The 26,615-nt window shown below is 43.6% G+C and overlaps 2 protein-coding genes across 11 annotated transcripts; one reads left to right on the forward strand and one right to left on the reverse strand.

The window, feature by feature from the left end:
- The first annotated feature begins 284 nt into the window (after positions 1–284).
- Positions 285–7,215, forward strand: ZBTB8OS (zinc finger and BTB domain containing 8 opposite strand). 8 transcript variants are annotated; one of them, XM_050910008.1, is made up of 8 exons: positions 285–347; positions 1,790–1,974; positions 3,418–3,442; positions 4,023–4,144; positions 4,379–4,461; positions 4,866–4,918; positions 5,178–5,214; positions 5,929–7,215. In XM_050910008.1, the coding sequence occupies exons 2-8, from the start codon at positions 1,887–1,889 to the stop codon at positions 6,013–6,015; spliced, it is 495 nt and encodes a 164-aa protein (XP_050765965.1). In that variant the 5' UTR covers positions 285–347; positions 1,790–1,886; the 3' UTR covers positions 6,016–7,215. The 8 variants fall into 8 exon arrangements, with proteins under 8 accessions (XP_050765965.1, XP_050765964.1, XP_050765967.1 ...); XM_050910007.1 differs by lacking the exon at positions 285–347 and adding an exon at positions 375–487; XM_050910010.1 differs by lacking the exons at positions 285–347; positions 3,418–3,442 and having other exon boundaries at positions 1,831–1,978.
- A 2,546-nt stretch (positions 7,216–9,761) lies between these two features.
- On the reverse strand, positions 9,762–24,017 carry ZBTB8A (zinc finger and BTB domain containing 8A). 3 transcript variants are annotated; one of them, XM_050909825.1, is made up of 4 exons: positions 23,941–24,017; positions 11,649–12,636; positions 10,523–10,692; positions 9,762–10,261 (listed from the first exon to the last, which is right to left on the reverse strand). In XM_050909825.1, the coding sequence occupies exons 2-4, from the start codon at positions 12,604–12,606 to the stop codon at positions 9,932–9,934; spliced, it is 1,458 nt and encodes a 485-aa protein (XP_050765782.1). In that variant the 5' UTR covers positions 12,607–12,636; positions 23,941–24,017; the 3' UTR covers positions 9,762–9,931. The 3 variants fall into 3 exon arrangements, with proteins under 3 accessions (XP_050765782.1, XP_050765781.1, XP_050765780.1); XM_050909824.1 differs by lacking the exon at positions 23,941–24,017 and adding an exon at positions 13,739–13,815; XM_050909823.1 differs by lacking the exons at positions 9,762–10,261; positions 10,523–10,692; positions 11,649–12,636 and adding exons at positions 19,613–20,683; positions 21,091–21,260; positions 21,754–22,721 and having other exon boundaries at positions 23,941–23,968.
- Between the last annotated feature and the right edge of the window lie 2,598 nt (positions 24,018–26,615).

Here is a 26,615-nt window from a genome sequence, read left to right on the forward strand (position 1 = left end):
GGCCGGCTCCTCCGCTCCCTGCTCGGACCCCTCCGGCCGCGGCTCTATTGTTTCCTGCCCCCGCTGCGTGCCGATCCGTGCGCCGCGCACCCCTTCGCGCGCCAACGCCGGCCAATCGCCGCCCGCCGCCGGGTCGCGGCCGCCAATCGACGAGAGGCACGGGGCGGGGAAACGGGGCAGGCGAGCGCGCTCGGCGGTCACGTGGGAGGGCGGCCGGGAAGACAGGCGGGGGGAGGAGGGCGCTGCTGAAGCTCCCCTGGGAGCCGCCATTTTCCGGAGAGGAAGGGGAGGGCGGCGCGCGCCCCTCGCTCACTCTTAAAGCGGCAGCGCCCCGCGCTGAGGGCCAGGTTTGCTGCGGGCGCGGCCGGGGGTGTCTCTTGGGTGAGGCCCCGGTTGGGGAGCGGGAAGGCCCGTGGCTGCGGCCGCGGGTTCTTCCGGTCGCCACAGCTGTGGGCAGACCGTGTCGGGACCGGACCGGACTGGACTGGTGCGTGTGTGGGACCGAGGCCCGGCCCTCACGGCCTTCCCTCCTCACAGGGCTGCCCAGACACCTTTGGAGTATCCTCAGCTTGCTCTTGGGTTATTAATTGTCTGTAATCACCAATAACTAGCCTTTTTCCCTAGTTCAGTGCAGTGGTGAGCTTTACAGACAGCCCTCCTTAGTGTGTAGCTGGTTCTGATCGGCCTGCTGTGGGTAACCGGGGGTGATCAGTCGTGGATCTGACCGTCCGCAGTCAAGCCTTAACAAGCTTAACATCAAAATGCGTGTTCATCTGGGTTTATTCCCTAAGAGGAGCACTGGCTTCTCAATTTCAGACTTCTCTTTGCAACATACCTAGACGCTTACCTGAAAATAGAAACTGGAAATCCTGTGTAGTCCAGTTTCTAAGCCTTGGAATAAGAACCACTCCTGTTTAAAAGTAGTCTTGATGATGTTATGTGCTATCTATAAATCTATCATTTGCATTATTTGGGGAAGTCTTGGGCTCAGCTGCGGATGAATCTTATAATGCACAAAAAAAGAGTGAGAATGGTTACTATATCTGGAAATCTGGAGAGGTCTTGTCTGAGGAAAATTAATTAGCCTGAAGTTAATCAGGTTCTACAATTTGTGTCTGTTAGATTTACAAATGAAAGCTTGCATGAAACAGCAACTACTAAGATCTGGACTGAGAGTTAGACTTTTAAATGGGGATTTGATCAGTTCATTGGTTTAGATAGAAGGCTGAAGTACAATCTCTGTCCTAAGAGAAAACTAGACTTTTTTTCCTAAAGAAAAATCATGTGTAAGGTCACATCTAGGTGTTTGGAGGCAATGCATATTTCAGCTTGCTGTGTAATGTACCAGTGGGCTGAGTACCCTCAGCTGTAAAATTTAGTAGTAGTTACCTGAAGCATGAAAGTTTAATTCACTTTACAGCTGTTTTCATTATTTTTCATTATTACTGTATTTTGTTATTTGAGGATGAATGAAATGCTTGGTGGTGTACACAACAAGGAGGAAGAAACATGGTTCTTCCCAGAAGAGGCCAAATATAACGCTTTCTGTAAGGACTGTAATCCCTTGGCTTCACTGGCTGAACGTAACTCGTATCGGTTAATGAGGCAAGTGGTGTAGGATTGAACTCTGAACTTCCCTCATCTCCCAGTGACAGTTTTAACAGCAAACAACTTAAATGACATGCATTTAGTATCTTGTTTCGAACACCTGAGCCTGTGTACAAGTGTTACCAAACTGATACCAAGTAAAAAACCGAACTGAGAGGCAATTCTCCCTTTTCTACCGCAGCATCACATGGGAAGCCGGGCAGGGTTGAAGCACTCGCGGAGATCGCCATGTTTCCTACCACCAGGAAGTGAGTGAGTGTTGCTCAAGCCCAGCAGCTATGGCAGCCGATGAGAGGGACTACAACCTGACGGAGGAGCAGAAGGCTATCAAAGCCAAGTACCCACCGCTTAATAAGAAATATGAATGTGAGTATTTTTAACGCTGTCCTGATGCAGCGTATGTGTGACAGTGCAATCGTGAGGGGGAGGGAGGGGAAGGAAGATAGCAGGATATGCTTTTTAGGCACATGTGGGGTTTCTTAATATGCTGGTATCGTACGTGTTTAGACTGTGGGATGCGTCTGTAGTTGAATTAATAGAGATGAGATATCTACAATTTTCTTTATCACAGATAAATGCGTTTCTTGTTACGGGTGCTAAAGAAATCATGATAGAAATAAATTAGTTAAGTTTCACCTTGAAAACTTTCCCCTTTCAAGCTATTTCTTAGCAAGGCAGGACATTTTTCTACCTCTCTTATATAGGAAGAGACATTCAAGAGTGTGTTGGTCGTCTGTGTGGTGTTTTTTCTCCTACATGCGCTACTTAAAGATCATTATCTCGCCCTATCCCCACCCCTGGAATGTCTTCTAAGAACATGTCAAGCGAGTGGGTGGCAGCCCAAGGGCTAGCTTAAGGTGTTTGCAGGAGACTATTCAGTGTCTGACTGTTTTCTATTTCAGTGGTGTCTGTCTGGAGGGACAGCATCTATTACTCTGTTAGAATACATATTTTAGGATGCATTCAGATCTTTATTTGATAGCAGTGCAGAAATATGGTGACATATTACAATAGTCATGCTGTTTCCATAACTGGAAGAGGTTTTACTCTTCTTTTACATCCACTGGAATTTGTTTGCTTTAGAGACCGTTGTTGAGAATCCATTAATAGTGTGTGAATGATCTAAACAGCATTAGAACAATCTTTCAGTTAGAGTGATCATGGTGTAGCATTTATTTTATATCCTAAGTTAGCTCTGTTTCTGCCAACCTGGTATATTTTGCATTTCTCTCATTCCTCTGAATGAGTATAAATGATGTTCATGTAAAACTTGATACATGCTTGGGATGTTAATCCTACCTTATTAGTGAAGATTGCCTGCTATTTTGTATTACATACTTTTTTTTTTTAATTCTCTTTTTTTGCATAATGGGTGTTTTTGGGTGTGGACAGGTATATTTCTTCACTGAGCTGGAAATACTTGCAAATCTCATCCTCTGCATGAATAATTTTCAGTCCTGCAGACTTCAGCAAAAACTCTTTACTCCTGGTTAAAGTTTCTTTTTATTGCAGTTAACTTGTAGAAGCCTGTTGTGTTACAACAGCCATACCTTGCACACAGTGCTGTACACGTAGGGCACTGACATAATTACATTAAACACTGGTTTTCTGCTTGGCAGAAATAATCCAAGATTTCACCTGTGCTAACTTATTCTAATATACTACAAAACAGATTATCACTGTTTCACATCTGAAAATGAATGCAAAAGGTTCTTGTTCTAACAACAATATCTGATTTTCTTTTTTTTAATCCTCATTCTTTAAATATGTTTGGTGATGTCATGCCGTTTCTTTTTCCTTCCCCCTCAGATCTGGATCACACAGCAGATGTGCAGTAAGTATGGCAGCTGGGATTTCTCAGTATGACAAACTGATTATTTCTTACACTGCTTTAAGTCTGGAGTAACTGTCGAAGACTGGTTGCAGATGTACCCCTTATGGAACTATGAAATGTCACACACTGGGTTTTTTGATGGTCAATTTTGTTTCTACTCTTGGGAGAGCACAGAGCCACGTGTTTGGTTTCTTTTCTAATGCAATATTCCTATGGTGCTTCTGATTAAGCCTCTCTCATTTGGAAATGTCTTTTGAAATCTCCTTTTAATCTCTTCCTCTTAAACCAAATTTCTTCTGAGTAGTTCATGTTTATAGACATCAATTAGCCGTATTAGGAAAGAACTTTCTTGTTGACTGGTAAAACATTTAATTTCCATATTCTCCCAAGAAACTCTTCTCACAAACCGCAAGAAGGAAAATCTCTGTAATCTGCCCAAATGCATAGGTATAGAAAAGCAAGTATTTTTGTTCATTCACTTCCTCTGCATTAATTCTCGTGTTCTGATTGCTGACCTGTATATTACTTTGGGATTATTTTTTTTCGTTACAGACCGGTAAATTATCCCATGTCTTTTTAGGCTACATGCCTGGGGAGACACTTTGGAAGAAGCATTTGAGCAGTGCGTTATGGCCATGTTTGGCTACATGACTGATACAGAGACCGTGGAACCTGTGGATACAGTAGAGGTAGAGGCAGAAGGTAAGGCTGCGTTGACTTTTTATATTGGAACTGTATGAACCCTGAGGGAGAAGGGTAGCAAAATTTTGAATCTTTACATGTAGTGTTGTTGCAGTTAATTAAAATCTAATTAAGCATCACTAATCTGAATTTTCTAATAGTGCAGAAGCTGTACATCTGACGTACTCTTAAAAACGTTTGGGTGTTCTTGCTGAGACAATCAACTGACTTATCTTCTCTGCTTCAACCATGCAGGACATGACATGTTGTCTCTTCTCTTCCACTTCCTGGATGAGTGGCTGTATAAATTCAGTGCTAATGAGTTCTTTATACCCAGGGTAAGTGTTCTGTTTTGATCTTTTTCCATTTGTAGGTTGAAGCTATTCCCCTGATAATACCAGCTCTGAATGCAATGTTACTTTAGGACAAAAAGGGACACAACAGATCACTTAAGCACAACACATGGAGACTTGAAAATACCAGGGTAGAAAGACTTGAGAAAGAAATTGTTAAGCTTTGTTACCACAAACACCAATTATTAGCTGCTATTATATGGTAGGGGCAGCTCTGCTGCCTTCGTGTTCCAAGCAGCAGTGTATCCCTTTTGAGGCTGCTCAGATTCTCTGGTCTTAGATTCCATCTAAACAGTGGAATATAACCCTTGTAAATGGGATTTACCGGGAATTTCTGCCTGAAGATAGAAGATGTTACTGACATATTTCTCCTCTCACTTTCTTTGCAGGAGGTGAAAGTGCTTTACATTGACCGAATGCAATTCAAAATAAGATCAATTGGGTGAGCTTAAATGAACGGTTGAGTAATGAATATCTTTACTGAAAACGCACATATTGCCTTCAGAGTAAGCACTCTGCAATACTGTGATGTGCTGGAGTTCACTGATGCTTTCTAAAAAGTGGATTGTGGACTTCTTTTTTTCTTCCTTCAAGGCTTTAAATGACAATCTCACTGTCCTGTGCTCATCAATGAAACTAATTATAACATTTGGTAAATATTACCAAAATTCCAACCACCTCTCTTCTTTTTGCCTTTAAAGGTGGGGAGAAGAGTTCTCGTTACCCAAACACCCTCAGGTATGCAGTGGTTCATCTGTACATCTTTTACATTTTAGGGGTAGGATGGGGAGGTGTGGTGCCTTTTAAATGAGACCTCTTAAGTTCTCAAGAGATCCAAGTATAAACATGTCTGAATGGTATCACAGGCACTAAACTGAAGATCTCACTTTCTGCTTGCTTTTTGTGAATGCGTTCCTGAAACTGTTGACCTGAGCATCTGATGTTTCCTCAGCACTAGCAAAACTCAACAGTTGGCTTCCTTTTTGTGATGCTGATAACACAGGAAACCAATCCACATTCAGAATGTGTGCATGAGTTTGGTTTTCACACTATTATCACAGCTTTTTGCTTAGTCAGTTTTTGCTGCTTTTTTTTTCTCCCCTGAAGAATTGCTAGAAGCAAATCCTTATCTCCCTGCCAGCTCTTTAGCTGTGTCAGTATTAGCATAGCAAATGTTGATGTTCTGTCAGAGGTAAGAGGAGGAATTTGTAGTATTCAAGAGGCAATAAAATAAGGGAAGAGTTACTTATTCACTATTTGGCCTGGCCAAGTCCTTACCGTTAGTATCCCAACTTTCTTATTCATCAGAACAAATATAGTTACAGCTTTTGGGGGAGAAAAACTATTAAACTGGATAGCATTTGTAGAAGGTGGTAAGTACTGTGTATTATCATGAACTGCTACAAGGGATGTCATTTAGAAAATCCATGCTTTTGTATCTTTTCTCTCTAGGGCACAGAGGTCAAAGCCATAACTTACTCGGCAATGCAGATCTGTGAAGACGAAAAGCCGGAAGTCTTTGTCATCATTGATATTTAAAGCAAGAAAAGTGTGGTCGAGTGGATGCTTGTCATTGACTGGCAAAAGTCCCTTGAAAACTGTAATCCCGGTGGAAGTAACTAAGGAATTGGCCAATTCAAGTCATAAATTGAAGGGAGTAATTGCGGGGAACGTCAGCCTCTGTTTTGACTTGAGAATGGTGAGACAGAGAAATATCTGCATGCCAGGAAAAAAAGAACTAGTTGTTAAGAAGAAGAAAGAGAGTTGTAGAGGTTGAAAGTCTCTCAGGAATGCTAGCAGTCAGCTCTTAAGGCTGATACATGTGTTAGGTGCTATATGAACTACATAGAGAAATTAGTGGAGCTGCTAGCTAAAATACTACCTTTTGTAGGGTGGCAGGAGTAATGTTCATCGACATGATTTCATTTGCAGATTTAAATATTCTAATTCTGAGGTGACATCCCTCCTCCATATTATATAAAGGGTCCAAAATATCTGCAGTGGGTCAGATTTAATGTAGAAAAATTTCTGACTGTTCAAAGGACACCTAAGAAGGTATACCAATTCAAAAACCAAACCACCACACCTTCTAGACTATTTAAAAAAAAAAAAAGTCATGCCAGCAGGTGGTGCTGAATTGCTGTAAATAAATTTCCAGATGAAATCCTAAGGCATGTGACTGTGTCCATGGAATCCTAATAGCACTATTATCACTCTAAAAAGTAGGCAGCTTTGCTGCTGCGGTAGAAGGGGATGCACCAGACTCTCTGTGGGTTCACTTCCAACTGTGTCTTGCAAAAGCTGATTCTCTTCTTTTAGAAAAAGCAGACGATTCGGATCAGCTTCCATTTCTTCCTTTAGCAAGGACAATACAGACAATCCTTTCATGTCAAAGGATTATGGACTTCAGTTCACTGAATCAAAATTAATAAAAAATAATCAAAAGTGTGTTTTGTTTTAAATTATAGGACAGCAAACATGCGTTACTTGCCACTGCTATTTAAACATGAGAGAGGGGCACAGTGAGTAAGGGACGGTCGGTACTGGCCTGATGTGCTTTTTTTATTGTAAATGCTACAAGTGCCTCACCTCTGGAGGTAGTCTCATCTTTATTTTTTTGTAAAGTCATCTTAAATAGATCTGGTTTTATTTCTATATTGTGAAGATTGAGGGATAAAATCCCTTTTATTTTTTGAGAAAGTTTCAATGCTGAAATAAAACTTGGACCGAAAGAATTCATGGATTTGTGTGTGAATAATTTTGGCCAGTGGATTTTTAACACCAATGAATTACATTTGTGCTTTGTTCTCTGCTAAGGTGAGCAGACTTTTTTGTAAATAAGAATGACAATATACCTAGTTGAAAATAAGTATGATTTTCACACACTGGGTTTTCTTCCCTCCTCAGGAGCAGCCCCAGGGTTCCAGCACATGCCCGCTACAGCAACAGGCCGGACACAGCAGCGCTGTGGAGGGAGAGCGAAGCCTGGGCCCGCCTGCTGACACTGCTCGAAATGAACGGTTCCAGGGCCTTCCCTCGCCACGGAAACCGCCTGGACCCACCGGGAGGTGAGAGCTATGACGGGCGGGCACGCACTGCCGCCGCCACGGCCCCTCACCGCGGCAGAGCGCGGCTACCGCCCCTCAGCAGCGGCTTTGACACCTCATTGGCTGGTTGGGTCAGGTGACCGGGGTTAGCCAATCAGGCGTCGAGTTGAGGCGGCTTTGTTCTCCACAGAGCCTGAGGAGGCAGCTGGGACGGCTGGGGAGGTGGGCGTCGGGGCTGAAGGACGGCGGCTGGGGGGGTCCTTTCCTTTTCCCCAGCCCTCTAAAATGGGAGAAGAGAAATTTATGTAGTTAAAATTTAACTCTGTAGAAGTGCCGAGATGCTCTGTGTATACCATCAGTGACAGGCTGTAGTAACTCAGTAAGGTGCTCCGCTTTTAGAAATGATGACAGGAACTTGCTGGAAAAACATTTGGAATTAACTAGGTACGTGTTAGTCATCTTTTTTTTTCTTCTCTATTTATTAAGTACTTACTATAAAACAGGCCTTAAATTTGCCTTGTTCCATTTCCAAAGCTGCGGGAGTGACAGGTTTCAGCTAGTAGTGTGTTTATTGGAAGTCCTGTTCTCCCAGTGCGTTACAGGAGCCCCATGGCTGGCTGTAGTCTCACTGAGCTGAGGCCCACTGAGACAATTAATTACCTGAAAGTGGTTAATTAAAAAACATGCTTAAACTGCAAACCCTTCTTTTCTTGCTGTTAGTTGAGCAAGTTCTGTAGTGAGTTTGTATGCATCTCTGTGGGATCAGCTAGACGCGGTAGTGGCTGTTCTACGAGCCAGAGTCAAAGGAGATGGGACTCACAGGGCACACTGGGCTTGTGGAGGCATTTGCCAAAGGATACTTACTATTGATGCAAGAAGTTTAGATGAGTTTAAGGGTAGAGTGGTGAAGTGCTTGGAAAAGACATGCATTGGTGGTTACTAAATGTACAAATCCGGAGTTAAGAGGATACCCTAAACTGAAAATGGCTGGAGTTTGGGAGAGCATTAGGGAATAATTATACAGGCTTGCCCTGTTCTCACTTTTCCCTAGGTGTCTGTTAATGGCAGCTATTGGAGACAGGGAGAACCTTGATGTGACTCAATATGGCTGTTCTCAAATTCTCTACAGGGAATTTTTGCTTGCTTGGCAGTAACCTCAGGCTACAGATTCTGCTAACGGGAAAGGAAACATAGCATAAAATGAGACAGGAGACCAAACAGTGGCTCTTTATCAAGGGTACCTACTGGGAGTGCCATTCTCTGCTCTCAGGCAGAATGTTTCTTCTAAACATTCTCCCTGAGATTTTTTTTTTTTTATCATTTTAGCACTGAGCATTTTCAGTTTCTCTAGCAAGTGGAGGTTCTCTGACCCAAATGACTGGGGAAAAAAATACGATTACTAAAAAAGCTGAAGAGACTCCAGAATTACAAAGGTTGCTTAAACTCTAAGGGAAGTTGTCCTTATAAACAAATGTTTTTGTGCTGACTGTCAAGCAGCCGTTAAGCATCCTAAATTTATATGAGCAGGAAAGCCTTTCTAAAGTAGCTCCATGATCTAAGTCACAAGTGTCCCACTGAAATTAAAGGGACTTGTCCTTTTTATTATCTTAGCATAAGATAGACAGGAGTTTAAGCAAATCTTGCACCAGTCCTGAAAAAAAATGGAAAAAACCTGACAACTGTACTTCCAGTGATTGCACTTTTATTTGCTTGGAACCATGTTAGTGTATCTTTCTTTAAAATTCACAGTACAAAACCACTGCATATCTGAAAGGCAAACTCATGCTATCCAAGTGCACTACAGATGCTCTGTTCGTTATTCTACTCTGTATGGCTGTGTGTACTCTTTAAAACTAATCACGCTTTTCTGAACTGTAAGATGCAGTAAGCTCACTCAGAAAACAGCTCTCATAAATAGGTTCTTCAGCAGGAAGAATTCTGCTTGTTTTCTTTACTCTTCTGAAGTTTCTGAAGTGTATATACATGTTAATTACAGTGTCAACAAAAATGTGTTCTACATTTCTTAGCTGCTTGCTTTAGTAAGACTTTTTCAAAGCAAATTACCACTATTTGCTTTTTAAAAATCTATATAATATGGAATCGTTGTAGAACTGTAAATTGGTTCACACTTTCATTATGAACAGGAGCTCTGAGCAAGTCTTTGATGAAATAGAAACCAATTCTTCTAAATAGTTTCCAGATAATAAGTACTTTCTGGATGATATTTAGAAGCAGTTACACTGTTGCATGGCTGTAAGTACAAAACAACTTGTTTGTAGTCCATATTTTGCTTCTCATAATAGATTTTTAGCAATATGTAATTTTAATGAAAGTAATAAACCAGCATTAGTTGGTAGGACACAAGTAATTTAATCTTGAATACAACAGTAACAAATACACAAATATGTCTACCTAAGATTTGGTTTCACCTTTTCATCTACGTCATCTGCAGCATCATCATTAACGTGTCGGACAACCAAATTATATGGTTCCTCCTCCATTGTCTCTTCATCTGATTTCTGTTCCTCTTCCAAAGCCCATTTGGAACGTTTGTTTCCCGTGGAGGAGACAGGAGAATGTTCTGCATCTAAATCGTCAGGGATGCTGTCAAAATTAGCTTCTGCTAGACACTTATGGCACAGTCTGTAGCGTCTTGTTCCTTGCTGAACAACACATCCTGTTAGTTCAGTTACGTGACGCTTGCATTTTCTGCAGATCAGTTTGCCAGCTTGATGTATCTAAAGAGATTTAAAATTTGAAAATGTCAGTGTTCATCCAAAAGCAGACTTTTAAATTTATTTATTTTTTAGAAAAAGAAAATTCACTGAATCATTCTAAAAAATGAAATTTAAAATACAATTTGCCAATTAATGAATAATTAACGTTGATGTGCAGCTAGGAAGCTTTTCTGGTATTAGTTCTGGAAATGACCGAACAGCTGGTACCAATGACATCTTGTGGTTTTTTGCTAGGCTGACTCCCCGATGGAAGTGGCGTACCGTTTGGAAGTGGTTACGTAAATGCTCTAGTCGGGTGAACCTTTTCCCACACACTTCGCACGGGTACGGTCGCTCCCCTGTGTGACACCGAAGATGTCGCTTCAGGTCTGCGCGTCGTTTCACTGTGTGCGTACAGAAGGGGCATTTGAATCGCATCCGAGGTAGGTCATCTGTTACAGAGAAACACAGGTAAAATGTCAAACGGCAGTAGTCTCTCTTTATGTAGTAGTTTGATTACTTTTCAGCTTAAATAAGCAGCCGTTCATTTTTCCTCTGGTCTGTCACTAAATAGGAAAAATCCCAAAATATAATCCCCCAAACCCAATATTTCTTATTGAACACATTAAACAGCCATTTGATAGTGTATTCTTTCTTACTCAGGGTATTTTTTTAGACATACAGATGATCATAAATACATAGCTATTATATATAGTCATCATATCTGACTCTTCTGTCAGCTAACAGTTCATAGCTTTGACATTTATAATCTCTATGTAATATACTGGGATGCCGAAAGTCTTAAAAATATGCGATTATAATAAACTATAGGTACATTAGTTTCCACAGGAATGCACTTAAGAATACACTTGTCAACTTTATTCCACCATCTCAGGCATATGCTGTCAGTCCATCAAGAGCTTAGGTGCTTTATGTAGTGTGGCCAAAGAGTCATGAAGTTGGGGCTGGTTTGGACCTCACGGGAAATGCAGCATCCCGCCAGTGACAGGACCTTCTCTTGTGAAGGACTTAGGTTGGATTTAGGTTGAATGCCTCTATTACTGCCAGGTATTGGGGAGCTGACAAGAGAAATTCAGTCCTTCAGGTCCCCAAGTCAATTACAGCTCTTGAGGCTTCCTTAAACTCCACTTGGGTCCAAATAATCTGGCATGTATTGTTTTAACTTTACAGAATACCTGAGTCAAGCTCTCTGATTCCAATTCTCATGCCCTGTTCTGGCTTCAAAGTCTCTCATTCTGTTAGGCACTATAATCAAGTAGATCAAGAAAATAATCTGCAAGTCTAGGCATCATTTTGGGTTTCATGCAGCCATACAAATTCTCTCCAAAAGATCATCTGAATTCTTCCAAATAAAGACAAACTTTGCAAAACCATATATATTTTTTACCTTCGTTCCAACTACTCATTACACCTAAAATTGTGGGCATTGAGGTGTACAGTTCCTCTGCCTTTAATTCCATGAACTCAGGAGTTCTTGAAAGTTCTTGTTCTAGCTGAGCAACAGACCACCTCTTCGGTATCACTTCCGATTCGTGATTATATCTGTAATCATCGTGATCAACATTGTTCTCGGCATCAAGTTCAACCTCCTCTCTAACCCGAGAGATGTGGCTGGAATCTGACGCGCTGCAACCTCCGCTGGCCCGCTCAGCCTTGCTCGATTTACACTGCACAAAATCACGGGTCTGTGACAGTCCGAGGTGCTTTCGGCGCTTTCTCGTTGAGCCCTGTTTTCTGCCTCTCTTCGATAGCTGTGTTTCTGCCCGCTGAAGAATCACCTGTGAGGACAGGTAGCTGCTGTAACTACTCCAGGAATTTTCATTCACCGTATTAGCCTTTTCATCCGGGGTCGAATAGGAACGCCTGGGGTTGCTCTTTGCTTTCCTTCTTGACCGATAAAGAGATGGATGGGCAGGTTCACTCTTTGTACTTTTGGCCGAAAGGCTGAGGTAATGATCCTTTTCCTTTTCGTTAATATCCAGTGAGGACTTGATGAATGTCTTACAGACATTAAGAATATCTGTCATCTGCAGATAGCTAGCAGCTGACATGACTTCGATCACATTTTGACCGGTTAAAGACAATATGCCCGAATACACGAAGTCCAGGATAACCATAAATGTCTCTGGAGAGAAGACCTCAAAAGTAGCTATTGTCGGCTGACTCGTCTCCTTCGAGCTCTGCGAGAGGAGCATTTTGAAATAGCCGCTGCTGGCAAACAGCACATTGCGATGTGCTTTAAAGACCTTTCCCTCCACCAGGATACTGCAGTCACAGAACAAGTCTTGCTTCCGTTGTTCGTTTAGCTGCTCGAGGAGGTGAAACTGGTGGGAAGAAATCTCCATTCCAGTCAGGGAGTAAGACGAAGGCTTGCTCTAAAGTAAAAAAAACAAGTATAATGTTGCTGAATCCTATTTTAAAGAGCTGAGCTCTATTTTTAAAAACATGAACATCATGCATGTTGCCACATTCCCAATATATCTCCAACCTCCCTGCAGCCCCAACGCCGCATAACAACATGAGAGAAGAAACTCAACAACTCTAAAAGAGGTGAAAAGATGCCTCAGCAGGATTACTGCATATCCTAGAAGAATTAAGATTACATCGACGACGACGTGAACGGTTCACAGACTGAGGAAAAAGAACTCGGCCCTTCCGCCGTGGGGAGTGCTACGCTGACGGGCGACTCCGCGCCTTAAGCGAGTTCGCTGTGGGCACAGCCCCTGCCAGAGCGCATCAGGGCCGCGCATGAAGGCGGCGGCAGAGCCCCGGCGGCCGCAGCCCTCCCGGCCCGGGCTCCCCCGGCATTGGCGGAGGCCGCCGTCACTCACCCGCACGCCCGGCCGAATTGGTCGCTCGACTATCGGGAGCCCGGGACGCCCGACGGCGCCGGACCCGCCCGCCAAAGCGCGGAGGCGCCTCCTGCCTTCGCGGGCTGCCGCCCCCGCTCCCGCCGCCGGGACCGCGGCACCGGCGCCCGCCAGCGCTCCGGGCGGCTGCGTGCTCCCCCTCCGCCGGGCCGGGCCGGGCCGGGCGTGCAGCCCGGAGCCGCCCGCGTTAGCGGAGCCCCGGCTGCCGCTCCGCCGGATCCGCGGGAGCTCGCCGCCACGCTGCCGCCGCCCGGTGCCGGGCGCCCGGCGTGGCCCGAGCCGCTCCCGCCCCGGCTGCCCGCAGCCTCCCCGCGCTGGCAGCGCCCCAGCCGCCCCCTTGCGCGGCCCCTCTCGCCGCGCACCCGCCGCCCGCTCCTACTCCCGCGCAGCCCTTTGTTGCCGCGCCCGGGGCTGCAAATGGCGCCCGCGTAGCAGCCCGAGTAACGATCGCCTCCGAGGGGCAGCTGCCAGCGGGCCGTCGCACACGGGCCCTGGCGCTCTCGGAGACTGCGGAGCCCCGGGACGTCCCCGCAGCAGCCCGCTCCTAGCCGCCTTCAGGCCCGACGCCCCGTCCGACCTGTCGGTGTACAGCACAACCGCCACTCACCGGCTGGGTCCTGCGGGCGGCTGCCGCCGAGGCGAGGCGAGCGGGCGGTGGATGCGGGGTCCCCGGCCCCGCGTCGGGGCTCGCGGTGGCTGAAGGCGACGCGCTGGTCCCGCAGCCCCGAGCCCTGGAAGCCCGAACGTGAGAGAAACAAAAGGTATTTGCTGACGTGGGCGTTGGACAGAGACGCCCGAGGGCTGGGGACACAATTAAAGGGGCAACGCACCGATTGCAGGCGCAGCCCAGCGGCTTCCTCTGCCTGATCGCCCTGCGCTCCGGGCTGCTCGCCTCTTCCCACACCCACATGCTGCCCGGGAGGCCCACTACCTTACCGCAGACAATGCATTGCTATTGTTAAAGGCCAGTCTAGATATCTTTGTACGTGGAAGGAAGGCGCCGTCTGAATGGGAAATATCTGTAGTTCTGTGGCGTAGGATATATTATGTTACTCAGTATAGCAGGATTTTTATAACAGGGAAGTTTTGTATTCAAACAATGGAGATAATCCTAAACCAAAGTACTGCAAGTCGGAGTGCAATACGACAGGTTGTCCTTTTTTTCCCTTCTGTGTGGAAAATCAAATCAGGATGCCCGTTAGAAGACAAGACACTTTCAATCTTGTGTCTGATAGAAGATGAGACACTTTCAATCTTGTTCCTTGAGATCATTGAATAGTTTTGAGAAGGAACCTCTGCAGGTCATCTGGTACAGTCCCCTCCTCAAAGCAGGCTCAGTTAGAACACGGTAAAAAAAACAGTTCCCATTTGCACAGTAAAAAGTGTCAGGTCGGGGTGTAGCAGAGAACTTCATTAGTGTTTAATTTAGTACAACAGCTAAGCCAAGATATGGAAATCTTTTTCCTGCCACTCCTCCTAGTTTTTCCTTACAAAAATTTTTGTTCTGTGTTGCTACTACGTTTAAAATTTTTGATGCATCAAATAAGATGCCTCTCTGCATTTCAAGAGTTAAATATGATGAAAGGTTATGCTAACTCCAATGTGGGAGGTTTTTTAAGTTAAACAGTATACAAAATATTTAACTAAATGGTGGTATAAGCTTTTCTTAGTAGCTTATCAAATTACACCCATCACTCAACAGACATACAGACTGTTGGTAAAGATTTATACCTAACGGGAAAAGTACACAGGAGGTCTCGAGGCAAGGACTGGATGATTATAAGATCCTTTTCTTCAAAACCCAACCTTTTGGCCAGAATTAGAGAAATTTCCTTCTATTTCATTCTCATACATGTTGCCTTCCAACTAATAGTAACCTTCTAATTAACTTCTGACTTTCCTGAGATGTTCCAGAAAATTCAAGAAGCGAGTGTTGGAATGCCTGTACTAGAATATTGAACTACTCTTACAATTCTGCTGTACTTATTCATGTAGAAACAATAAAAGGAATACAGAATTAACTATTTGGACTCTTTTTGGATTATAATTTACATTTCTCTACCTTGCAAATGGTTAGAAGTCCCCAGTGCCAGCTTGACCAGATCACATAGATACTGGCCTCAGCAGTCCACTGAAGTAGTTCCTTATGAATTTGTAAACTCCTTAAAGAAAGCCTAAACGCGTGTGCTTATTCCAGTCTGACTGCTGCTATCTTTAGCCTCAAGGCTTTGATTAAAATATAATTTTAAAAAGCCTTTTTTTAGGATAAATTCAACTAAACAAGTTTAGTTTAGCTGTAATCCTCAATGCAAATCTCGACTCTGCTAGCCCTCAGCAGTTAAGGTTTTAGATAGACATTCAGCTATATAGCATTGTTGTTATGCTGACAGATGCTAATGATTGTCAGAGAGGGATCCTGGGATCTGGGCACAGTCATTGACTCAGCTGTAGCCAGATGGTAGGTCAGGCATTTTTCAGCTAAATTAAGGTCCATGTAAATAATAAATGGGGCTGAAGATAGTGCTATTAGCCCCTGTGTAGGCTATCTGAAGTTCAAAGCCATGTATTTCTGCAGACTGAGAGACCAAAATGTAAGAAAAGTAGACATTGGCATGGCTAGGTAATGGGATAACCTCTGACAGCGACCAGATGCTTCAGGGAAGGAATGTAGTATATTCCATATTTCATATCCAACAGAGATTTTTTTTTTTTTTCTAAGTTACTGAAAAATTGAGAGGGATCCCAGAACTCTGAAGGATGGAGTATTTCTTCTGAAGAGCCAGGAGTAAAGGAAGGATGATACATGTAGCAGTCAGTGTCAGTCCTCCGCTAGCAATCTGTGGGTTTACAGATATTTTCAAAGCTCACACTAAATCAGTATTTTTGCTTTTTTTTTTTTTTTCATCTCAGTTCTTTAGAACTGGAGTAGAATATATACCAAAAGGTTGGAAAGGGAGATGCATTCTGAGGGGGGGTTTTGGGGTCTGCTTTTTTTATTAATTTGGAAAAAAAAACCCCAACCAAAACCAAACCAACAGTTGAACCTTTAAGATAAGGACAAGTGTCATTTTTTGAGATAGTAAATACGGAAGTTTAGATAATTTAATGGAAAACAAAAAAGTGGGATATGATGTGAAGGAGAAAAACTAATCAAGTACCACACAAGTCATAGGTTTATGTGGCAGGTAGAATTCTGTCAGAAATACCTGAAAAGGGGGAAAGAGAAATGTTTTTTAATTCAGTGTTTCAGCCTTGGAAAGGATGGCAAGATAGTTGTCAGAAAATAAGGATAGTTAAAGGTGAGACACTAAGCAGAGGATAATGAATCTATGTCTTCACTCTTGACTGTGGTTTTGTGAACACAATGATAAACAAGCCAAGCAAAAAGAATCACAGAATCATAGAATTGTTTAGGTTGGAAAAGCCCTTTAAGATCATCAAGTCCAACCGTTAACCTAGCACTGCCAAGTCCACCACTAAACCATGTCCCTAAGAGGCAGGCTTTCAGTGACAAAGGACGGACAGAGGAGAGAAAAGGACAAAGACATTAGGATTGCACAGAAAGCAGAGGTATACAAGAGGATTGTCTCTTGAAGTGGACGTCCCTCCAATGTTAGATGAAACAGGGAATGGAAAAGCAGACAAGAGAATGATGTACTGAAAACCAGTGAATAATCAAACCATGCATTAAGAAGTAGTATTTAAGAGCATTCAAAGCAACATGAAGATGAAAAAAGTACAAGAAAAAAATAATTTAAAAAAAGCAAAAACCAATTTGAGAGGAATCATAGAAGTGTTGGTCATAGGCGAGCTGTGAATGTCTGTAGTCTCACCTCCCACAGGAAGAAGGCCAGCACCAAGATCAGATCAGCCATGGCTTTGTCTAGCCAAGTCTTGAACACCTTCGAGGACAACCATCTCTGAGGGTGCTTTCTGAACAGCCCGTTCCAATACCGCACTACAATTTAAAACTCTCAAGCTGTGATTTGGATGTACAGAGGCAGCACAGAAATGGAATCTGAATGGATCGATATTAGCAGAAGTCAATACAGTTCTATACAGCCTTCTCTAGCATTTAAAGATAAAACCAAGTGTCCTACTTGTGACCTGGCAACACATTCAAATCAGTTATTGTAAGGTAAATTAAACTCTGTGGGAACAACCCTATATGGTCTTTACTTTCCTCCTTGAAAAGAAAGAAAATGTTCCTTCTGCTGATGAGTGGTATGTGATCCTAACAGAAATACGAAGACAGTCATCAGAAGCAATGCAAGGAGGTGAAAAGAAAACAAATAGGATTACTTTCAGTTAAGAGAAAAACAAGCAAAATACATGACTGGCTATGTAAAATGAAGGACGTAGAAAATAGAAGGCACTTAACATTTATCTCGTCTTGCAATACAAAAATAAGGGAACAACAACTGAAATTAAGGCAACAAATGTAAAAATGGTAGCCTTTTTAAAATACAAAACATAATTGACCTGTGGGAATCGCAGTCTTGAGCTAAAACTCCAAGCTTAATCAGATACTTTTAAAATGACTACAGATATCTAGTTATGCTACTGAGAATAACAATAACATATAAAAACAGTAAAAACCCTTATTTGCCAGGCAAATCAACAATTAATCTGCCTATATTTAAAAAGTAAATGTCTTCATATGGATAGATTGGCCTATTTGCCCATTTATAGCCACATCTTTTTCTGAAGCATCTGGTCCTCAGTATTCTTGGATTTATGGTATCTAATTAGATTGAGTATTTATTGATCTAAAAATCCCTTTGCTTCTAAAAACGCCCCCAAGTATACAGAAACACTTAATAGTCTCACCTTTACAGTTGGCAGTTAAGATTTCAGGCCTACAGTGACACTTTATTTTCCCCTCCCCTTAATCCATCCCCAAACACACACACAGACTAATCCCAGCCACTTTGTATTCTGGGACAGCAGGCACCGATACCTAGAATTTATTGCGCATACTGTTTAATGTAAAGGGAAACGGAAAAATCTATTAAATTTGATTTCAGCAAGCATTTTCTCTTGAAATTTGATCAAAGTCATTCCATATTCTTTTATATATTTCTTTGTTCTATATTTGATTTAGTTAAGGTTGCTCAGGAATATTTCTTAACCATTTAATAATACGCATTTTAGGAGTAATAAGCTCCAAGAAATTAACCAGCTGTTTTCACATCAAGTTCATTTTGTGGACTGCTGACCAGAGTGTAACATAAAATAGAGGCAAGTGTAAGTCTTGTTTGGAAAAGATGTTTTCATATGGGTCATCAAAAAGTTCTGTAAGTTCCCCCCTTCCACCCCCTTCCCCAAGCCTAAGCCAATGGACGATAATTTTTGTAGGAACAATAAAATACCACTTCTCGTCTCCTTAGAACATAGAAGCAGGCTGCTTCTTGACAGCCTGGCACGTTTGAGGGGAAGGGCGCTTAATGCTTACACTGTGGACTTAGTAGGAAGCGCTTGAGCTGTCATTTAAGAGACCTGTAGGCTGGCCATCTGCAGCCTGGAATGAAAATGCTGCACTCTCTGGTAATGATGATACTAACAAGGCTATACAGTTTTTACACAAATAAAAATAAAATAGTGACTTTTTAGCTGTCCCTGGGAAAGAGATTATATAGTATATATATGGGATTGTTCTGTAATTAATCCCGGGTTTCAGCCAAACATGCTTACAAAGTTGTAAAAAAGAAAAAAAAAAAGTTTTCTAAGCCTATACCCATTGTGTTCAATGATCACAGGATGAAGACTGTATTAATACTCAGGTCTGTCCAAAAAAATGCGGAGTAAAAGCACCCCAGGAGCACACTTCTGCTCCTGTCCTGTTTACAGTGCTGGTTAAGATAAACTCACTAAGTAACAAAACAAAGTGGCTTATTTTGTTATAGAAGTAAACTTTCTTCACCATTAGGTATCTCATCTCTTGTAGACTAATTGTAGGTAAAATGACACAAATATGATGTCTAGAACTTCCAGTACATCTTGTTCTCACTGGCATATAGTACAGACTGAAAAAGGTTAAAGTATGTTCTCTTGGTGATCAAATGACTTTGGGAATATAGAAATTGATAATGACTCCATCTTAAAACTCATCAGTTTAAATTGAGTACAGGTCAATACAAACAATAGTCAATGGTTTCAGATGTAAAATCTCATCAGTTCCATTTCTAATGATATAGTATATATACTGTACAAATTGTTCTGCCACTGTTATTGGCAAATAAAATGGGGGACAAAGAGAGAAAACAACAGCTAAAGTACCCTTGTAAGGATTGTTTCCTTCACGTTGGCATGGAGAAGCTGACACTGCCATTGGCAATGCTGTGGATGCAGGGCTACCAGTCACGTCAGTCTGGCACTTTTGAGAGGTTTAAAAAAAAAAAGAGAGTATTTTACTAGTGCTTATTAAAACATACCCAGTCTGAGTTCCCAATTTTCAGAATGAATAAAACATCTATTGGCATCAATTAATGATCCATATTTGTAATCATTTTATCTCTGATGGGTTGACTAGGACTAGCATTCATGTGTTTATTTTCTTGTAAAGAAATAGGTCTTGAATGATCTGCTAAAGATTCTCCTTATTCTAATAAATTTTACAAGAAAGTGCTTTTTCCAGACGAATGTGCTAAAACATTTCTATATGCTTTTTCTTAATTAGCTGCCTTTTTTCTTTATCATATTATGAAGACTTCATGAAATTCTGTGGAAGATTATCTTCGTTTCTGAATACTGAAGAGAGGTTTTCGTTATATTCTGGTGTGTGGGGTATTTATACTTTGTTTATCGCCAGATGATATTACATACCAAACCCACATCTCTAGAAGTTTAAAAAGTGGGCAATTTATAGTGCTGTGTGACTTTTTTTTTTTTTAAAGTATTTAGACCTCACTCCCTTGAAAGAGGTTTTGAGAAGTGACCCATTGTCTACTATAAAAAGTTATCCATGTAGTACTTCAGTGTCCTTGTTCATCCGTTATTTCATTTAAGGATGGATTCTTTCTAATGAAGCAAAGTATGGGTATTCTGATAACAAAACTCAGAACTGACTCAATGGCATGTCCATAAATACATGCAAGTCTGGACCTGTTCAAGAGAAACCAGTACGTCTCTGTACGATTAACAACAGGCTGGTGGAGGGCTTATGGTCAAGACAGTACATTCTCCCTCTTACACAGAATTCCTAATTCTTGTCTTGCAACTACCTAATATTTGGTTTTACTTCCTTTTCGTCTGCTTCATCCTCACTGTCATCAACTTGCTGAATGACCAAGTCGGTTGACCCATCCTCCACAATCTCCACATCGGATCTGTTGTCTTCCCCATAGTGCCACCTGGAATCCTTATCCCCATCTTGTGGAAATTCAAGGGGTGCTTCAGCCTCCAAGTCAATGCGAATACTGTCTATGCCAGCTTCAGCCAAACACTCATTACAGAGTCTGTAACGTCTTGTCCCCTCCTGCACCACTTGTCCTGTTAGCTCCGTCACGTGGCGTTTACACTTTCTGCAGATAGGCTTACAAGCCTGATGAATCTGGGAAAATCGAAATGAACAAATTTGATAATGTATCCACAAAGAAGCGTTTTTTAAGGTGACAAAAAGTAGGGCTGGAGTAGCGTCAAATGGTAGCGTTAACTCATTTTGAGAGACAGTCATCAAACGTTAAAAATGAACCCATCACAGGCGCTGTAATTGCCCACTTAAGCTCTACTACAGGACTTGCATAGAGCAGTACCTTTGCGAGACGTCAATTAACAAAGAAATTCATCCCCTTTCATACAAATTATGCTTCAAATTGACTTCAACAAAACCAGATTAATTTTCTATTACCTCTTCTTTACGGGAGTCAATATATCAACCCGATACACTTGTACTGTGTTTAATTATACTGAGACAGATTCACACATTAAACAAATCATGCAGTTACTAAAAATACATACTGTTCGAAAATGGCTACTTAGGTGATCTAGCCTGCTAAATCTTTTCCCACATGCCTCACAAGGGTAAGGGCGCTCTCCTGTATGACAGCGAAGGTGACGCTTTAGGTCTGCTTTTCTTTTCACCACATGAGTGCAGAATGGGCACTTGAACCTCATCCTGGGCAGATCATCTGTTAGAAAATAATGTGATTAAAAAAATTAAGTCATAACATGTCTAGTCATGTAATGTTCTAGGAAAAGGCATTCTATGAGCAGAATAGCAAATCACTTTTATTAAGAAAAATATTATCATAGGTCTTTTCAAGCACAAAGATCTTGTGTTTTCCTGTAAATTACACAGGAGTGCAACAAAGGAAAAGGAATGGACCGTTAGCTATATTAAAATGAGCTTAAAAATATCCCAAAAGATCACGACTTAAATTTGCAAGATGAAGCTGTAGAGACACTAAAGATTGTGTATTTTGATAGGCTAGTTTTAATAAATCAGGTACTTCAATCATTCACAATTATTAAAAAATAAGAGTTAAACTTTCCAAACTTACATTTCTGGACAATACAGATGTCTTTTTGGCAACTGTACACTCATTCAGAAAAGTACATTTTCTCACAGAACAGACGATTCACAGATGACTGTGCATCTACAGCATTAAAACTAACTCTTACCTTCAGCCCAGCTTCCCATGACGCCTAGAATGGAGGGCATGCTCGCGTACTGCTCGTCTGCTTTTGAAGACTTCGATTTACTAGAAGAACGGGGTGATTCGTGCTCCTGCTGTGACACAGCCAAACTCCTCGGTATCACGTCAGACCCTTGGCCGTACTGGTATCCCACGTGAGGAGACTCAACTTCTGTTTCAATCTGAACCTGCTCCTCAGACTGAGCGATATGGCCAGCGGGCTCGGCAGCCCTGTCCTCCAGTTTGCTTGATTTATAGTGAGGAATGTCAGAAGGTTGCTGCAGTCCCAGGTGCCGGGATTTCTTGATGGAATCCTGCCGTTGCTCATGTTTGGACAGCTGCTGCTGGGCATTTCTTTGAGAAGTCGGATAGTAGCTGAAATTGCTCCAAGCGTTTCCACCCATCATACACGTCCCTTGGTCTGGACTTAAGTGCGAATGTGGGGGGCTGCTTTCTGCCCTCCAGCCTGCGCTGTACAAGCAGGATCGGTCCACGCCGTTTGAATTTACATCTTTGTCTGACAGACTGAAGTAGCGATCCTTCTCCTTCTCACTGATGTCCAGCGATGACTTAATGAACGTTTTACACACACTGATAACATCGGTCATCTGCAGATAGCTAGCAGCTGACATGACTTCGATGACATTCTGACCAGTGAGAGACAGTTTGCCTGAATACACAAAATCTAGAATAACTGTAAACGTGTCAGGAGAAAATGCCTGGAAAGTAGCTGTCGTCGGCTGACTCGTCTCCTTTGAGCTCTGCGAGAGGAGCATTTTGAAATAGCCGCTGCTGGCAAACAGCACATTGCGATGTGCTTTAAAGACTTTTCCCTCAACCAGGATATTGCAGTCACAGAATAAGTCTTGCCTGCGCTGCTCATTTAGTTGCTGCAAGAGGTGAAACTGGTGAGAAGAAATCTCCATTCCAGAAAAGATGAAATGAAGCGTCGCTCTAAAAAATAACGAAAATAATTAGGCTCTTGACTTCAGCGTCGTGCAACTCAGCCAAAGACGTCAGACCCAATTTTACAGACATCTTTACAAATAATCTCATTTATTTAAATCTATAAATATATTTAAATTACAATATGCACAACCATATTTTCTTCTTGGAAAAAGAACAGAGTGATGAAAAAGCCAAATCAGTACATGTTATTTGGCGGAGATGTGTGTGCTACAGCTAGAGCATCTCCTTCCTAAGGATGCAGGACAGGATGTGTGCAACCCGCTGGCAGCTGCACAGCCTTCAGACATTCGCCAACGAGACGAGGAGCGCTCCAGCAGCTGCGGCTGAGGACCGTGTCCGTGCCTTGAGCCGACGTTACCGCATCGCCCCGCTCCGGCCGGGCTCAAGCCCTCGCCGCCGAAGGGACCAGAAATGGGACTCGGCGGCAGAGCCCCGGCGGCCGCAGCCCTCCCGGCCCGGGCTCCCCCGGCATTGGCGGAGGCCGCCGTCACTCACCCGCACGCCCGGCCGAATTGGTCGCTCGACTATCGGGAGCCCGGGACGCCCGACGGCGCCGGACCCGCCCGCCAAAGCGCGGAGGCGCCTCCTGCCTTCGCGGGCTGCCGCCCCCGCTCCCGCCGCCGGGACCGCGGCACCGGCGCCCGCCAGCGCTCCGGGCGGCTGCGTGCTCCCCCTCCGCCGGGCCGGGCCGGGCCGGGCCGGGCGTGCAGCCCGGAGCCGCCCGCGTTAGCGGAGCCCCGGCTGCCGCTCCGCCGGCTCCGCGGGAGCTCGCCGCCACGCTGCCGCCGCCCGGTGCCGGGCGCCCGGCGTGGCCCGAGCCGCTCCCGCCCCGGCTGCCCGCAGCCTCCCCGCGCTGGCAGCGCCCCAGCCGCCCCCTTGCGCGGCCCCTCTCGCCGCGCACCCGCCGCCCGCTCCTACTCCCGCGCAGCCCTTTGTTGCCGCGCCTGGCTCCTCACAGCCGCGCCCGGGGCTGCAAATGGCGCCCGCGTAGGACGCTGTGCAGCCCGAGTAACGATCGCCTCCGAGGGGCAGCTGCCAGCGGGCCGTCGCACACGGGCCCCGGCGCCCTCGGAGACTGCGGAGCCCGGGGACGTCCCTCGCTGTCCCTCGCTGCCCCTCGCAGCAAGGCTCGCTCCGGGACCGTTTCCGCCCCCAAATCCCAACGCCCTGTCTGGCCTGCCGGCGTGCTAGAGCCGCCACTCACCGGCTGGGTCCTGCGGGCGGCTGCCGCCGAGGCGAGGCGAGCGGGCGGTGGATGCGGGGTCCCCGGCCCCGCGTCGGGGCTCGCGGTGGCTGAAGGCGACGCGCTGGTCCCGCAGCCCCGAGCCCTGGAAGCCCGAACGTGAGAGAAACAAAAGGTATTTGCTGACGTGGGCGTTGGACAGAGACGCCCGAGGGCTGGGGACACAATTAAAGGGGCAACGCACCGATTGCAGGCGCAGCCCAGCGGCTTCCTCTGCCTGATCGCCCTGCACTCCGGGCTGCTCGCTTCTTCCCACACCCACATGCTGCCCGGGAGGGGATGTGATGCCCTAGATGCTGCCTTCTCACACCTTTATGTATAGCAGGGGCCTTGATGACCCAAATCCTTCTTTAACGCGCCTGCAGCTTCCTCAAAAGCAGATGTAACATCTTTTTTTTTCTGTTCATATCTGTTATCTTCTGAAAAAAACACATCTGAAATCCTAGTACCTGAACCTCTCACCTTCTCTCACTCGAAGTTTGGTATCTTTCTCCTTCCTCTTCTTGCCACCAGGGTCTTTACCGTGCCCTTGACACCCCAGTTATTTCTCATAAATACTTATTTTCCCATGGGAGCCATTCTGCCTTAACCGTATCCTTTGTGTCCTTTTTAGCCTTCCCTTCCATAAACTTAAGACATTCCATCTTGAAACAATTTACGTTCTTTTCCCCACTCTAGCAAAATGGGAAAGACATCTAAAGACTCTTTCCTCTGATAGTTAGAAACATTCTCCCAGTATATCATATACATTTATTCATATTCAATTTATATCCATTTATATTGTAACAATATTTTTCACCAGCTTAATTCCCCCTTTTTAATAAACATCCATAGTTTTGCAGATTCCGTCTCTTTTCAAGTGCAGGCCATACTTTTAAAATCTTTCATGAGACCCATTCTGCTTGCGTAAGACTCCACTCTGTACCTGACCAGCTTAAATTAATCATTCTTGAACATGAAAGCGATTGGAATTTACACAGTATTTCGCCTGAATCTTTTCAGTCCGCTGGGCAATGGTGTTAATTAACAACTGAGAACATTTCAATCTGATGTACCTACAACTGACCAGCCTTTTCCAGCCATGTCTCATTGGCGGTCCGTAGTCATCCTCTGGTCAGTGTCACCTGCGAATATCATGTAATTTATCTTGCTTTTACATCAAAGTCTAAAGAGTGTATTAGCAGAACTGATTCCAAAGTCAGCCTGGAGGACCATTAGCATCTTTGTCATCATCGTTCCCCTTTCAGGGTAAGGCAACGCAACCCTAGCACCCAACTTCTCACAGCTCTTACCATTAATTAATAGTGCACACCTACATCTTGAATACTGTATGCTACCCTGGGGTCACTCATTTCAAAGAGTGTATATGGGAACCTGTAATGGTTCAGGGAAGGAAGAGAGAAATTATAAAAGTCTGGCACAGCTTTGTACAAACATCTGTAGAGAGAGATGTCCACACTAGGAAAAAAATGAAGCAGGTGAGATAAATGGAAATCTATAAAATCCTGAGAGGATCAGTAGGGACTGATTGTTCACTGCTTATTCCACGATAACAGGAAGGCGATAGCAAATGAAGCTAGAAGGTGGGAGGGTCAGAGCAAAGAAGAGGACGTGTTTTTTTGCATAGCATGTAGTTAGGCACTGGAACTGCTTGCCATAGGCTGTTGGAGATGCAAAATGTCTGTGACTGTTACAAGGGTATACTAGACATGGTCGTGAGAGAGACTTGAGAGCTATATATAGAAGTGTCCCATGCCGTCAGAAGTCCCCAGGTCACAAATTGTAGGAGACTGGAAGAGTATTCAGGTAAAAATATTGCTTGTTGTATTCTTCCATAGAGCAACTGATTTTGACTCGAAAGTCTTGAGTTGGGGAATTTCACAGAGTTTAGTTTATTGCCAACTAACATAAACTTTCAGCTACTGATTCCGGTATTGAGAAATAAAGATGACAAACAACTAAACAATCACTTAGATTGTTTAATATAAACCAGAAAATTTATTTGCAGTATCAGGTTTTAATACTTCTTGAATTCATTCCTTTAAAGTTTGATTTTGCCTGTCAATTCAACTCAGTAGCACCTCTTTTTATGTAACATTCTACATATTTTTTCAGATCCATGCCCAAATTATTTCATCTGCTGAAAACTTCCTTTTGAAAAGAACTATTTGTAGGTATTTGCTCTCTTTGACTTAGCTGACTTTTCAGGTAGTTGGTACTTTCACTTGTATATCAGAGAGTGCTCCGCTTGATAGTTTGTATCAGTATCAATAGGACCTCAAGGGTTCTCCATCTGCTAGGAACAGGTAATAGAATTTAAAAAGTAGAAAAAAAAATGCAGTGGTATCTAGAGTAGCTTAACCAGAATTTTTAAAGGTGTTGCAAGTGCTTTACTCAGAATACTTCAGAAACCTTGCCCAGGAGTCTGCGCAGTGCAGCTAGGAACGGCCATGGAACAGACTTTGGTTTTCTCATACATAGGGACTGATTTTGTCCTGTTTTGCACACTAACACATCACAAACAACCCACTGATTCCAGAAATGTATTTAGTTGTTTAATCTAGGTTTGGTTTTTTTGTATTTCTAAATTTTAGAGTCGCTGTTTCCACCCAAGAAAGTTCCACTTGAAGTTGAGA

The sequence above is a fragment of the Gymnogyps californianus genome, chromosome 22, assembly GCF_018139145.2.
Source record: "Gymnogyps californianus isolate 813 chromosome 22, ASM1813914v2, whole genome shotgun sequence".
Classification (NCBI taxonomy): Eukaryota; Metazoa; Chordata; class Aves; order Accipitriformes; family Cathartidae; genus Gymnogyps; species Gymnogyps californianus.